Source organism: Arvicola amphibius, chromosome 2 (genome assembly GCF_903992535.2).
Source record: "Arvicola amphibius chromosome 2, mArvAmp1.2, whole genome shotgun sequence".
NCBI classification, from domain to species: Eukaryota; Metazoa; Chordata; class Mammalia; order Rodentia; family Cricetidae; genus Arvicola; species Arvicola amphibius.
Window position 1 is genome coordinate 116,282,856 of NC_052048.2, and position 15,870 is coordinate 116,298,725.

Below are 15,870 nucleotides of genomic sequence, written 5' to 3' on the forward strand. Positions count from 1 at the left end.
TAAACCTCCCCACACAGTAAAACCACACCGAGTGTCCAAGTGTGTGAGCCTACGAGGGACATTTCTCAACTAAACCACCACAATTAGACCATTTATACATTTGTTAAAGACAGACGGGGCAGGAAGGAAGAAATGATTTAGTCCAGTAAATTATGAAGAGTTCTAGAAAAAGAAGATTTGATGTCTAAGGAAATTGACGGTATTGACTAACAGCTGAGCATGATGTCTGCTCTTGATGGGAAGGGAGGGTCCGGGGGCAGGAGGCTGGGGTGAGTGAGCAGAGACTCTTCCACCCACCCTCAAGCTATGAAAAAAGACGAAAACCCTGTTCTAGACACTAAAGATGCTGAGAGTCCCCAGCAGGCAAGAGCCCCCCTGCTGCCTATCCACACCACTGAATTTGCATGTATGTACGTGTAAAGCATATTTGCGGGGCGACAGCTCTCTTCCCATGCTGGACAGGATCTCTGGCCCCATCTAAGCTAAGAATCACACAGGATGCTTAGCCTATAAAGGGAACCTCACCCACACCTCTCCCTGCAACAGAGCTGGATTTACTCTACAGAGCTGTCCCTTCCTGTTTTCTCGTCATAGAAGTCTGAAGGCAGCAAACACATACCCTAGGCCTTCACCGGGCCCAGCTAGAAATGAAACTGCAGACATGGTCATGGCGTCCTTCGTTGTGAACTGCAGGACTGTTGCTCACTCTTCTCATCGTGGAGCATTTACTGAGGACCTGCTACACACCAGGCACTGCTTCTCATGCTGGAGGTCTAGGCAGGGATTGATCAGGTATGTAACGAATCTTCTAGGCGGTAGGCTGGCAGCAAGCAATAAGAAAGACACGATGCCATCACATAGTGGTAAAAGCTATGAAGAAAGCAGAATTACAGTGTGGAGATGGGGGGGCAGCAAAGGTATAAGTTAGAAGGGGGGTTGTATGTTTGAAGGGCAGAAAGGGAGCAGAGAAGACCGAGTGTGGTGTGAGAGCTGGGCAGGGTCACACTAGCCCTTGAGATCTTGCTTAGGAGTTATGCTGGGTGCCGTAGGGAGCCACTGGGGAATTCTAATGTTACAGCACCGTGGCACATTAGGAAAACTGATGGAGGTGCTGGGAAAAGTAATGGGGAGGAACAAAAGCTGGGAAGTCACATGTCAGGCACCAAGCCAGGCCCAGTAACCCCATAATGAACAAGACAGCTCCAACCCCAGACCTCATGGTGCTTTGGGTCTTAAATCAGGGGCTTTAGGGCTTCCTGCCCTAGGCTGAAACACTGGTGGTCTCTGAGCTCAGAAAGAAGGAACAGCAAAGCTGCCTCCTGCTCTTCCCAGTCACTGCAGAGGCCTGTCTTCACCCTACCGCCCTCCATACCTGTCCTCTCTCAGTTCCTCTCCCCTAATTATCCGGTATCCAAGGTCCTCACCAAGGCTGCCTTTTGCTTCAGGAACCAGTCTGACGGTGAGGAGCAAATGGGTGTCTTTTCTTCTGCATGATAATATTGTCATTGTTGGGGGTGGGGTGTTTGCCAAGCATGCCTGGAGCCCTGGGTTCAGTCCCTAACACTGAGTTAACCGAATATGGTGGCACATGCCAAATTCCTAACCTTCAGGAGCTGGAGACAAAAGGGCCAGAATTCCAAAGACATCCTTGGCTACCTGGTGTGTTAGGAGCCAGCTTGGGCTACAAGACACCTTTCTAAAAGGGACGAGAAACAATTATCATCCTTGGCCATTGCCTGTCTTCTCACCTGTGACTTTGATTTGCACTGACCTGAACACAGAGTCAAAGAACCTTAAATGTTCCTGGGTTTGTATTGGGAATGGGGAGTGTGTTTGTTTCAATGACCAGAACACAATGAGGTTAGGCTGAAGTGAATGGCTGCTGATTACTGTCAGTAGTGATGTGGGTGATGTGTGACCTTCATGTCTCTGATAAAACACAGGCTAGAAATAAAAGCTACCGATTCCCCCCCAGCCACGTGCCGCAGTAACCACAAAGATTATAACACATTGAGGGCACAAATTTTTCCAATTAAGAATGCATGCTATTTAGTAACTGAATTTATTTACATTTTCTACTTTCAACTTCCCCTCTTACCACTTGAGACTCCCTCCCCCCAAGCCATGGCTATAAATCATGAGTGAGACCCCTTCTGAAAATCTGACTCAAGGGATCCAGAGGCATGGGGTGTATTGATGGTGAACTTGCCACTGTCGTGACTTCAGGAACTACTTTTACTTGTGGACATATGTGCTCACATGTGTACCTATCATTCCCAAGCTATAAGCATGATGCATTAATGTAAATCTATATGCATACATGTAGGGACACATTGTTGACTATGTGCTTGTTACTTACATGTATGTACACAGATTTTCCTATTTAGTTCTATGTACATGTGTATGTATGTGTGTTCCTCCATATACCCTTAAATGTCTTTCAGGGCTACCAAATGTATTGCTATGTCTTAAGCCATTTTCCAGGACCATAACAAAAATTCTTGAAGCTGGGAAATTTGTGAAGAAAAGAGGTCTTGTTTGGACCAAGACAAATCCTGAAGGCCAGCCTCCTTTGTACAACCCAGTCCTACAGCAGCATTAGGCCTGAGAGAGAGGTACACTGAGCTTTGCCCCAACCCAATGCTCCCTTTAGCTCCTGCTCACTCACCCACACGTCATTGGTCCACAGCAGACACACAGGCAAACCCAAAGTCAGCGAAGCAGGGAATTGTGGATCTCCTACAGGAACGTAAGTGGGTGATGAAGGACGTTTACCAGAAGGGTGGGAAGAGACCACGAGCAGTAAACTGTGCGGTGTGGCAGTAGCCTTGTGTACGAAGCGGTCAGCATGGAGAGACTATCTGGACACACATGCAAAGTTCAATGGGAAAGGGCCTCATAAACCTTGCTGGAGTCCCTGTGTCACCCTGGGGCTGCTGGATACTGTTGGATGAAACATACCGAGCCTTATCTGTGCTGGATGGTACTGGACAGTTTGTAATGGACGGACTGGGCAACATGCTGGCACTAGGGAGTAGGGAGGAAGAGAAAAGGGAATGAAACAAATGTTTAATTAATGCCTCTTGTATGTCAGGCAGTGTACACTCTCCATCAGGATCGAACAGTATCCCTACAGTTGCTCCAGTCTTGGCCCCACAGTTCTGGTGAACTAGGCAGTTGGTCACATGGACCCCCACATTCTCCTGTTCATCTGAGCGTCACTACAGTGTGGATCACCTAACCCAGAATGAGCCCACAGGGGTTCTCTGACTCTCTCTCTCTCTCTCTCTCTCTCTCTCTCTCTCTCTCTCTCTCCCTCCCTCCCTCCCTCCCTCCCTCCCTCCCTCCCTCCGTCCTTCCCTCCCTCCTTCCCCCCTTCAATAATTTGGAGCAGAGCTGAGATTTTAGAGTGCTCTAACCAGAAGAATGGCCAAAAGCAATGGACACTGGGAAAACGACTTTACAGAGAACAGAGGTGCCCAGGGGACGCAGAGGGAAAAGGTCATTGCAATACCAATGGGAGGGAAAGCAGCTGCCTTGGTTTTCAACTGCCCCCCAAGTCCATGTGCCACCCCCTAAAGTCATGGTGCGCCCTTCACTTACACCCGGACTGGTGTCCCATCCCCCTTCTTACATGTTTATTCTTTTGTTTATTCTCTGATCAGAGTGGATTTCTGCAAACTGTGCCCCAAAGTATCTTGACTAAGACACTATGTCCCACACTCACCCCAACAAAACAGATAAGAACACAGCAGGGCCATGAGCAAAGTCAGGGCTCAGCGAATGCGAGCTGAGGGTGCTGCCAGTAGCAAGGCCAGGGCAAATAGGGACTGGAGGGCATAAAACTCAAGAAATCTCAGGGGTTGGGGACTTGAGACTCAGGAGGGCAAAGGGTGACGTTTCCTAAATAGCTCTCAAATACTGAAAAGCCTTTGGACCCTGGGAGCACGGAGGAGCATGATGGGAAAACCTACCTGGGAAGCCTCTGGACCCTGGGAGCGCAGAGGAGCATGATGGGAAAACCTGCCTGGGAAGCCTGGCAGTGTGGGTTTTAGAGCGGCTCTGGTGTAGCTGTGTGATTGATACCCAGCTTCACAGTTGTGCCGCCCTCCCAGAGGTATCTGAGTGCGTGAGAAATGCTGCTTGACACCTGGAAGGCTGTTGGCAAGGTCTCCTGTTATCACTACAGAGGAACTAAGGGGACAAAGCTTGGAGTTTACAGTACAAGTTGTGGTGTCAAAGACGACATTCTGTGTATATCTGCATGACATTGGTCAAGTTGGTTAACCTCTCTGAGCCTGTTTCCTCATCTGTAAATACTAACTATACCCACTTGATAGGATTCTTACACCCAATGAACATTAGCATGTTATAGTACATTAATAGAATATTAATATTCTATTAATGGGAGCTCTTTTTTCATTTTAATGGGTATCTCTGGCTTTATTTGAAGGCACAGGAAACTGGTGAGGAAAGAGAGAAGAAAAGGAGGGTGAACTTGAGTTATTTTGGTCCCCATCACAGTCCACACATGACATCACAGTCCACGTATGACTATTGACTGTCTAGTGTAATTTGTCTTATGCTCAATCCTGAGAACCAACCCAGTAGAAGGGGCAACATTGTCTTAGGCCCATAGAAGTATGCAATGTCACACTTACATGCAGCTGTCTTTGGCTTTCTGGAACTGTTCTAATGAGACCTAAATTCTGGAAACACCATCAGATAATGCAAAACATCTTAGCAGCTGAGTCTCCCATTTGTCTCAGAAGGGACCAGCCATTTTGCATACATCACTTCCTCCTTCCACACCTCCCCCCCCCCCCGCAAGCAGCTCCTTTAAGGCCCTCCTTCTCCAGACATCAGAACTGACTCCTGAAGATGAAGTTGCTTATTCTTGGTTACACTGCTACAGAGCGGCACAGAAAGAGCTAATCCAATTAGCTTACTTCAAGTTCCACACTCTTTCCAAGGTTGTCATAGATGGCGAACCCCAGAAACACTCTTCTTCTGCCGACCTCCCCTAAAATCCTCCAGTCGAGGATATGAACATTCCTAGGTTCCTGGGTATATCATACAGGTTTGGTATTTGTTTGAAAAGTAAATCTTTCTGACAATCAGGAAGTTTTCTAAAATACAGTAGTCCCCACCATGTCTGCAAGGGATGTGTTCCAAGACACCAAGTACGTGTGTGCCTAAAACCACAGAGACTGAACTCTCTCTGTGTACTGTCTTCTCCAATATGTATTTATTATAGTAAAGTTTAGTTTATTTGTGCATAATAAGAGGTTGACAATGATGGCTTACAACAACATGAAACAAGAATATATTTGGATAAATGGTTGTTATCATTACTCTTGTGCTTCAGGGCACGAGTAAAGGTTGCTTGGGCAAAAGCCCTACAATATCACATCAGAAGATCTGGGAAAAGAGAGTTACCGGTGGCTTGAGGCTGTGTAGAAAAAGCTGCAGATGTGTTGAGCAAAGAGGTGATTCATCCCAGGTACACACAACAGGACAGCTGCAGATTTCCTCAGTGTGCAGAAGGAAGGGTGTACACCATAAAACTGGGGAGTTATTCAGTTCTAAAAACATTTCTATGGGGCTAGAAAGGTGGCTCCATGGTTAAAAGTTTGGGCTGCTCTTGCTGAAGATGAAGTGCAGTTCCCAGCACCCACAAGATGGCTTAGAACCATCCATAACTCCAGTTCCAGAGTATCTGACTCCCCCTTCTGTTCGCTGGATGCACTGCAGGCACCCCATGGTGTACTTTTACATATGCAGGTAAAAACACACATACATTTTTAAAAATTAATCTTTAAAAAGTACAAATCTCTGTGTAATGTTTTCAAAGTTCAGTTGCCATTGGCCACTAAAACTAAGGACATTTAGGGACTAAGTAACACCAATTTTAAGTAATTCTGAACACACTTTCACAGTCATGGCCCTAGTGATGATTACCTTTGTTATAAAGTACCTACTACGAACCAAATGTTTGCGGAGCTTAATCTCCCAAGTAATTGCATTCAATTTAACCATTTAACAATTTAACCACTGAATGTTTGCTGTTGGGCTCTTAAACCCATCTTACAAAAGAGCAAAATAAAGCTCCAAGCTTAAGTAGTTCACTAAAAGAGTGTCTTTGAGTCAAGGGCCCATAGCTGCCTGATACCAAAGCCCACAACTCCTGCTCCACACCCCTTGCATTCTTTGTGCCTGAGCACAGGCTGACAGAGCAACTCTGTTAGAATGGCCAGACAGAGACAGTTACAGCAAAAGGGCCAGCCATGCCTGTGCCACAAGCCAGAGTGCCACCATGCTAGTAGCAGACATTTAGCTAAGGCTGGTTTTGACCAGTTCCCTCTGCAGCCGCCTCATCTACCGGGTGTCCCTGTCCTATCTGCTTTCCCCATATCTTATTTCTCCCTACTTCATTAAAGTGTTCTTCAGCACTCTGCATAAATCAATTAGTGCACATCATTCTATAAGACTCGGCCTGGGGATTTTAGTCTTAATTCAAAACGACAACAGCGTATTGGATTTCCAAGGTAAGAACAATGTTGGCTTTTTCCAGGTGCCCTTCCAAGTGCAGAGCTTCATGGGAAGCCCTGAGACTTTCATGCCAGCTGGGAGGAGACTCCCACCCAGGTGCAACCAAAATTGCGATTGCCAACAGCAGCCACCACCTAGGCAAGGGGTTGTCGTTGGTGAGTGTGGTTGCTGCATTGTAATTACTGATAATAAAAAATAGATACCACATAAGAGAGACGTGCCAAGCGAGGAATCCCTACCCCCAGATAGAGTTTCTCACAAGTAATGGAAAGAAGAAAAATAATAAAGCGGGGGGTGGGGGGACGCTCACTTCTTCCAGGAAATCTGATCTACCCTTTGTCTATGGAGAATTTTTGTAAAGTAACTGAGGAAATGCAACTAATGACAGCAGCCCCCAGAAATTAGAATAACTCAGAAAACTTTCCTGTGCCCCACAGAACTTGGTGATACTGTAGGCGGAGTGAATTTTTAAGAGCACCATCCAGTATCCAGTAGGTGGCTTCTTGGGCCATAAGAAAACTCCAACTCCCAATTCTGCAAGTCGAAGGAAGGCACCCAGCTCAGCAGGATTTCCCCTGTAAACAAGAGGGGAATCTTAAAGAACGTGCTAGGATTGAAGGGCAGGGAGGGAGGAGGAGGAGGAAGGAAGTCGTTGACTGACCCGATGCCTTCCCAGTTGTGGCTGTCAGTCAAACCTCTGTGGTCATTCAGACATCCATTTAAATATATTCTGGGCTCCCAGACCGCTAGTGTGTGTGTGTGTGTGTCGCTCCTTACCGATAAGCACCAGGTACCACACCTCATGCTTTCTCTGCCAGCAGTTAGGAGGTGCAGAACTGCCTTGTGGGCCAGGAAGTAGCTAGCGATCTACCAGGGTTCCTTATCCCTTCTACTCTAGAGGCCTGGGGGAAACTGAGTAAAACAACCCTGAACTTGATGACTGGACGCCGGGCGGCGCTAGCGCATAGTGTCGGCAACAGAGCGCCTAGGGACGCACAGCCACTCTACTGTCCCGTGGAAAAGCCACCCCGGGGCGGATTTCAGCAGCTTCCTGAAAATTCCATGAACCTGCCCCTCGCCGGATGCCGGGCCCCCTGTACCGGCGCTCCCCACCTCCACTCGGAGGGGCCGGCACAGGGTGAGGCGCCTTTAGAAGGCGCACCAGGCCCGAGCGGTGACCGCGGTCGGGGACCCGGCCAGGCGTCGCAGGAAAGAGGCCAGGCCTGGGTAGTCGCCTCAAACCCCGCCCGCTGCTGGCACCTCCCAGGCGGATCGGCTGCCTTGCGGGCCTCCAAACGCGCCGCGAGCCCTGGCTCCCCCTCTTTTCGTTTGCCCAAGATCCCGGGTGGGGCCACAGCCCCCAAACCGTTTTTCGAAAGCCGGGCCTCCTCTCGACTGCCATGTGGGTCTCAGGCAAAAGGCTCGCAGGTCAGAGAGTCAGAGTGACCCCTGGGATTCCTGCTGTTCTGACCCTTGGGACCTGTTACAGTCACAGTCACGTGCAATGCAGGCGACAATACAGGTTACGCCCTTTGTAGAGCGCAGTCACCGGAGCCCAGGGCCCTGCTACCCTCCCTGCGCTGGGGTGCTCTGAGAACCGTTCAGCAAAACGAAGCGAGCAGTAACCCAGCATCTGACCAGGTCCTACGTATGGAGCAACACAGAAACCGCGGGGTGTCGGAGTTTGCAAAAGTCAGCAGCACTTGCGGAGACACAGACGACCTGACAGCTGCCAGAGGCAGGTGGGAGGCGCAGAGGGCCGCAAAGCAAACCCGCTTGAACTGCGAGCTACTTGGCCCGCTTTCAACGAAACGCACTGCTCAGGCCCAAGAGGGTTGGGAAAAGTTCGTAGAGGATAGCGAACAAGAGTCACTGTCCAGACCCGGACGTGCAGGAGAGCGGACATCCCCTTCTCTGAGCCTCGCAGAGCATCGGCCACCAGGCGTTTGTATCAATCAACGGCAGCGCTGGAGTCAGTCCGAGAGATTTCTGCAGCCTTTAGAAAGGCAGGGAAAAATAAAAATGAAGCACACACACACAAGCTTGGCTTCTCTGGTTTGGCATGGAGAACCCACTTCCTTTTCTTCTTTTTCGGAGTTACACGGGTTTGCCCGGAATCAGGTCTTCTGGTCCACTGACCTGGGATATAGTCAGCAAGTCCTTTCTTCCTCCTGGATCATCTGATTCACTTCGAGTGACTCCAACCTAAGCTAAGAAAACCCTCGGTACACCCATTGGGCCGGCCATGCGTGAATGCGGTGCGCCAGATGTCCGTTGTTCAATGGACGCCGGTCAGTGGTGGCCTTCGGGATCCATTCTGAGAGTTTCCTGTCGATCTCCAGGCACAAAGGCCTTAGACCATCTCTGTCCAAAAGTCTAGGGCAAAGAAATCCTGTCCTTCTGAGCTCATGGGGTGCACCCAATACTGCTTTCCAGACTGTCCAATGCTTCTAGGGAACCTTCGAGCGCAGCTGGGAATGCAAGGAGACGGTTCAATGAATCGCAAATTCCCAAACGTTTACAAAAGTTTCCTCCGTCCTGGCCATCAAGTACCCTGCCAGTGCTCGCTGAAACAAACTTTTAGTGCAAGCATTTTTTTGAGTGGACGACTGGGTGGAGGAAAACGCATAAGGCTGAAAGCTGAGGTCAAGTGGAGACCTAAGGCTTGGTACCATAAGCCCAGTGGAGCAGCTGATGTATGTGCTGAAACAGAGGGTTGAGCTGTCTGAGGGTCATGGCTGGTGTCTATCAAATCACCACCCAGACAACCCATGTTCTGTCCTGTAGCGAATTCTGGGAAGGAGGGGCCAGAACGAGACTGCTAAGTATGAGGAGACCCTAGCTGAGATTCTAACCTAAGGGCAGGCATTCAGTTCCACCACCCCACCCCACCCCACCCCACCTCCAGCTGCCCAGACGTTCTGACCCAGACCTTCTAGAACTGGTTTGTGACCAAGGTGGAAGGAGGGGGTAGCTAGGATCATATCACACTCACACACTGGGTAATGGGGTCACAGTTTTTTTCCTATGCTGGCTAGGTAATGACTTTTCATCTGGCACCCTGGGAGGCAGGTGGCCTGCTCTGCTCGGCCTACTCCTGAGTATTGCCTGGTGTCTTCAGGCAGGACTGGTGTAGGAACCTCAGGGAACTCTGGAATTGTGGATCTCCAGAAAGACACGGAAAATCTGCCTACTGGGAGCATTGACAGGGCCCAGTGCTGGAGAAACTCCATCAGTTTAAAATTTCGAAGGGGCAGGTTTGTGGTCAAGTCAGGGCTGGGGTTCAGAGAGCATCCTCCTTGGTAATGATGGTAGGGCCAGCACTGGAAGGGATTAGGGAGATCATTGAGGCCCCAGCTAACAGTGGTGAGATGGACCCAGAGTCTTACACCAGGAAGTAACTGACTGGTCCAGCACCCAACCAGGGTGTTTCTTCCCCTCTCTGGCCTTCTTTAAAAAAAAAAAAAAATTGGCTGTGACCAGAGCTGGAATCCTTTTTATTTGTGTGGCTGAGAAGAGACCCTTGGAAAAGATAGGTCACCCTTAATAGCAAGATATGCTCTGAGCCCTATTGCAGTCTGGGTAACACATTTTCCAGGTCTCTCAGGATCCTCATAGCTCACTCAAGGGCAAGCCCCAGGCCACGGGTGTTCAGAGATGCACTAAGATCTGCCCTACCAACAGAGACAAGTGTGCAATGATGTCATCTGAATTTCTGCAGGGAACTTAGTCTCCCTGTGCCGGCTGAACACCTACTCAGGCAGTCCTGTGTCCTCAATTCAAAGGGACAGGCCTGGAAGAACTAAAGTCTTAGGGAAGTCTGAGCGCTCCACTCCCCCATGCTTGCGTCACCACCAAACGGCTTTTGGCATTCTGGAGCAGAGGGGAAGTTTAGGAAATCATGTTGGATCCTTAAATAAATAAATATGTACCGTAGCCATAAACAACTGGCAAAGCCCAAAATCAAAGCTGAGGCTCTAGACTCCCTCGTTTTCAGTATCTTTCTCTCTGTCCCCCTTAGAAAGCTTACAGGGGTGGTAAAAAAAAAAAAATGAGGCCTAGAAGTGACTGCAAACAGACCTTGCGATCTGGGCTGCCTAGAGTCTTGGCATTGAGAATGCCAGTAGGAGCTTGCAGCCCGAAACCTGGAGGGGGGCAGGGAGGAACGGATAAGCAATGGACAAGTTGGCAAGGAGATAAGCCCCGTAGAAACTTCAGGGACACCCTCTCCCCCGTGCGCAGCCCCCGGACCCCCGGAGCTCCCTTGTCCCTCTCTCTCTCTCTCTCTCTCTCTCTCTCTCTCTCTCTCTCTCTCTCTCTCTCTCTCTCTCTCTCTCTCTCTCTCTCTCTCTCTCTCTCTCTCTCTCTCTCTCTCTCTCTCTCTCTCTCTCTCTCTCTCTCTCTCTCTCTCTCTCTCTCTCCTCTCTCTGTTTTGTTTTGCCAAAGAAACAGCACCACGTGTTTTCTCGAGGTGTTCTGACCAAGAAGCTAAAAGCAGGAACACCTCCAAACCTCTTCTAAGGCCTCTCATGCCGGAACTCAACGACCAGGAATCCTAGCCCTTTGGAGAGGCTGGAAATTGGTGGATCTTGCCACCTCTCTCTTTCGCACTAGCCCCTTGAGAAGCGCTACAATCATCCTGCACTGGCTGTCCTGAGCTCCCCGAGGGCAGTTTGCGGGTCTAAGCAGTTCCTTAGTTTGCGTCGTTGGCCCTACAAGAATCAACTTCCGCAGAGGCCACACCAGGACTGCCGGGAGTTTCTCGGGTCCTGGGCCCCGTGGGGTTAAAGTCTGAATCTCAGCCTAGTGAGGAGCAAAATGCGCCTAGAGGGGGCGGTACCGGCCGCGGGGCAGCCAGCCGGCTCCGAAAGGAAGGAAAGGCGGGATCCTCCGGGAAGTTGATTCTCAGGCGTCCAGCTGCGGCCACTGCCAAATCTCTGATTTCTCTCTCCACCTCCTCCCCCTTTCCCAGGAGGACAGCTCGAGCCCCGGGTTTCTGGCGGGGGTGGGGTGGGGCGTTGTCAGTTGGAAAGTCAAGTCTTTCAGAGGTCCCCTAAGAAAATCCAAACTGTCCATCCACTGACCTCCTCCTGGGTTACAGTATCTCTGCCTGACAGCTGCGACCTTCCGAGCGACGCGAGGACCCAACCAGGGCTGGAGCACCTGGCGAGGCCTGGGTTACGCTGTTGCGTTTCCCTTTTAAAAATTAAGAGAGAGAGAGAGAGAGAGAGAGAGAGAGAGAGAGAGAGAGAGAGAGAGAGAGAGAGAGAGAGAGAGAGAGGAGAGAGAGAGAGAGAGAGAGAGAGAAGAGAGAGAGAGAGAGAGAGAAAAGAAGTATACCGAAGTATACCACACTTCTTCCCCTTGGAGGCGCCTTCTGTTCCCCCTATTTCTCTTTCCTACAAGGCACCCCCTTAAACGGTCCTCCGTTTTCCCTTCTACCCTCTTTCTTCCCTTCCCACCTCGGTCCTCCTCTTTTCTTCGGGGGGGCCCCCACTCAGTCCCCCTCCTTCGGAGTCCTCCTCCTCCTCCTTTGCTCTTTGGGCGTCCGCCCCGTCAATCACCGCCGTCTCGGGCCCCAGCCCGGCCTCTCTCCGCCTCCCAGGCTCTGGGAGTGCCTGGGGCTCCTGTCTCGGCCGCCCTTTGCTATGTGCAGAGCCGGAGCGATCTGTCAGCGGAGCCGGCCAGGGGGGAGCAGCCCCGGCCGCCGGGGCTCGGGTTACCGGTGACTGACAGCGTCTCCATGGCGAATAATTTGACTCGACTATTGTCTGGCGCGGGCAGGCCCCGGGTCAGATAACCGGACCAATCAGGGCGCGGGCCGCCGCGCCTCATGCCCGCTTAGAATAATATTATTAAAAAAGCTGCGAGCGAGCTAGACGGGAGGGAGAGCGAGCGAGGGACTAGCGAACAAGCGGCGGGCGGGCGCGGAGCATGCGGAGCGGCGCCCCGGGCGGCCCCCGGGCTTGGGCGCGGGCGAGGCGCGCGGGCGACGGGGGCGCGGAGCTGCGCAGGGCCGACGGCGGGAGCGAGGACGGACCACAGTGACTCAGGAGTCGCCCGGGAGCCAGCGCCTGGCCAGGGGGCCCCGCCCGCCTGTCGGCCCGGCCAGGCCGGCGGGGAGGCTCCCATGCGGGGCCGCGAGGCTCGGTGAGAGCGCGCGGGCGGGCGGGCGGGCGAGCGCGCAGCCGGCACCATGTCCATGCTGCCCACCTTCGGCTTCACGCAGGAGCAAGTGGCGTGCGTGTGCGAGGTGCTGCAGCAGGGCGGCAACATCGAGCGACTGGGTCGCTTCCTGTGGTCGCTGCCCGCCTGCGAGCACCTCCACAAGAATGAAAGCGTGCTCAAGGCCAAGGCCGTGGTGGCCTTCCACCGGGGCAACTTCCGCGAGCTCTACAAGATCCTGGAGAGCCATCAGTTCTCGCCGCACAACCACGCCAAGCTGCAGCAGCTGTGGCTCAAAGCGCACTACATCGAGGCAGAGAAACTGCGCGGCCGGCCCCTGGGCGCCGTGGGCAAGTACCGCGTGCGACGCAAGTTCCCGCTGCCGCGCTCCATCTGGGACGGCGAGGAGACCAGCTACTGCTTCAAGGAGAAGAGCCGCAGCGTGCTGCGCGAGTGGTACGCGCACAACCCATACCCGTCGCCGCGGGAGAAGCGCGAGCTGGCGGAAGCCACCGGCCTCACCACCACGCAGGTCAGCAACTGGTTCAAAAACCGGCGGCAGCGCGACCGGGCGGCCGAGGCCAAGGAAAGGTACGAGTAAGTAGAGCATCGGCGCCAGTTTCTCGGGTCCCGAGGGTCGGGGGATGGTGAGCTCGTGGAGACGATTAAACTGGACCCGGGTCCAGGTTACGCCCCCGGCTGCAGCCCAGCCTGGCTCAAAACAGCGCTTAGATCTTGCTGGAGACTGAGCGGCCAGGAATTTGTCTAAAGCGGGCAAAGTAGTGCGTACATTCTCAGCTAATTTTCTAGTCCCTTGTGGATGGCCTAGATTGGATAAATAGTTTCAGAGAGGGCAGGGGTGTGGGCCTGGATGCCCCTGCAAGGTAGGCATAGGCTCAGGGCCTGCTCTTCCTCGAACAACGAAGGATATGGGGGATCAGAGATGGTTTCGGATGTCACCTCTAGGTCAAAGTGCTTTTTAAGGAGTCAGAGCTGGGATTGGAATCGCCCTAGTATTACCCGAGCAATGAAGACATAGCTGAGGACAAGGGAGTTGGGAGTTATCCCGCGTGGAAAGGACCGAGAGATGAAGGGCCCCCCGGGAAGAAGTGTCAGCCGTGGGAGAGAAGACAAACACAGACCTCTTTTCTGGCCTGCTGAATCCAGCAAGCCTTCCAGGACTTTCCAGACCCCTTGACCTTTCTCTCCTCGGGTCCTGCTCTCATTGATGGGCAAGTCGGGTGCGTAAGGTAAACTGAGATCTGCCAAGGGCTGGGATCTGTATTTTCCCTCGGAATCCAAGGCTTGCGGAACTAACCTAAGCGTGGAGGCCCTGCAACCCGCTTCGAACTTTAATCTGGAAGAGGGGACTGGAGAAAAACGGGGAATGGGAACAGAATCCCTCCTTCGCGGCAAAACAACGGTTAGGCGGTGTGGGATGTGTTCAACACAGAGTTTGAATAACCCTAGTCCAGGGTAAGGGGGACAGTGGGAAAGATGAGCAAACGCCAGAGTGGACCTGGGTATTTAAAACCTTGACGTCGGACTTTTTGTGGTGATAAAGTCTGTCTCGCTCAACAGCCAGTCGGGTAGATAGAGGCTCTCTCAAGAAGTCACACAGAACAGCTGTTAGGAATCCACAAAGAGATTTTATGCAGGATTTCAAATACTCAACACCCCACCAGGGACTGTCCACAAACGCAGGACAGGAGGCAGGCTCTCGATGCTGGGTTCACTCTCAGGCTGGCACCGAGTACAGGCTCTCAGTTAGGGTTTCTGACCAGGCCCCAGGTGAGGGCTACAGATTGTGTTCCCGTGTTTCTGACTATGACAGAAAGAACCAGGCCAGCATTAACAACCCGTCCTTCCCTCTAGCTTTCCCCAGGGGCTGCTCTCCATTCTGTCCATTTAGTCCCCTGGCTAAATTTTTTTCAGCAGATGGCTAGGGAGAAGTCCTCCGTTCTCAAAGCCTGATCCTTATGCCCTATCAAATAGGGCTCACAGAGTGCTCAGTTTGGAATCCGGGAACGAATTCTCAGGAGCCCCCACCCAGCCACCCATCAATGCCTATCTGCAACCAGGAGTTACCTTAGGGCTGAGAAGGGCGAAGGGGAAAGGAGGCCCATGCCTACCCAACTCCAAGTGGGCCCCTCAAGCTGGGATCTCCGTGCCTGGGACTTCTGACCCCACTTCTACCCAGCAAACCTAGTTTGTCCAGCCTAAGTGATTTGAAAATCCAGGCTCCGACACATCATTCACTCAATTCCTGGCACTCTGCTTGGTGCCTCTGCTCCAGGGAAGAAATGGGGTGGGAGACTAGGACAGGACATATAGAGAGAGTCAGAAAGGTAGTCATGCGATTAAGAACATAGGTTGATAAAGCGGAGAAGGACAAGAGAAGGCTAGAGAGTTGCGGGGTTCGGAGCGCCATAGGAAACCAAACGCGGAGAGTCAGAAATGGTAGAAATCGAAAACAACCTTTAGCAGCCTCAGTGGCACTGAGTTGAGCCCCAGGCGCTGACGTCCTGAGGGGTGGCGCTCGAAGTGGCCTCGTTTTCCCACTGACCCCACTGCTTTGCTCCTGCGCTTGCAGGGAGAACAGCGAGAACTCCAATTCCAGCAGCCACAACCCGCTGGTTTCCTCGCTCAACGGCAGCGGCAAGTCGGTGCTAGGCAGCTCCGAGGATGAGAAGACACCGTCGGGGACGCCAGACCACTCGTCGTCCAGTCCCGCATTGCTGCTCAGTCCTCCTCCGCCCCCTGGGCTGCCCTCCCTACACAGCCTGGGCCACCCTCCCGGCCCGAGCGCAGTACCCGTGCCAGTGCCGGGTGGAGGCGGCACGGACCCTCTGCAGCACCACCACAGCCTACAGGACTCCATACTCAACCCCATGTCTGCCAACCTTGTGGACCTGGGCTCCTAGAGCTCTTACTTTCCGAGCTTGGTGCGGGGACAGGAAAGGTGGTGCGGAAGAGCGATAGGTGCTGGAGTCTGTACCGGGTACTAGAAGACCGCCACGCGACGCGACGCAGGAGCAGCAGAACTGGCGGCGGGACAAAGTGGACAAATGTCTGCTAGGGGACCCTCTGGGGGATTCCTTTCCAACAAGTTGCTTTTGAGATCTTTTCGAGGCCAGGGACTCGGTCTTGAAC

At 52.3% G+C, this 15,870-nt stretch overlaps 1 protein-coding gene across 1 annotated transcript; it reads left to right on the forward strand.

The window, feature by feature from the left end:
* The first annotated feature begins 12,748 nt into the window (after window positions 1-12,748).
* Window positions 12,749-15,641, forward strand: Six2 (SIX homeobox 2). The gene is made up of 2 exons (XM_038320740.1): window positions 12,749-13,308; window positions 15,311-15,641. Exons 1-2 carry the CDS (start codon window positions 12,749-12,751, stop codon window positions 15,639-15,641), a joined length of 891 nt encoding a protein of 296 aa, XP_038176668.1.
* Window positions 15,642-15,870: the final 229 nt, after the last annotated feature.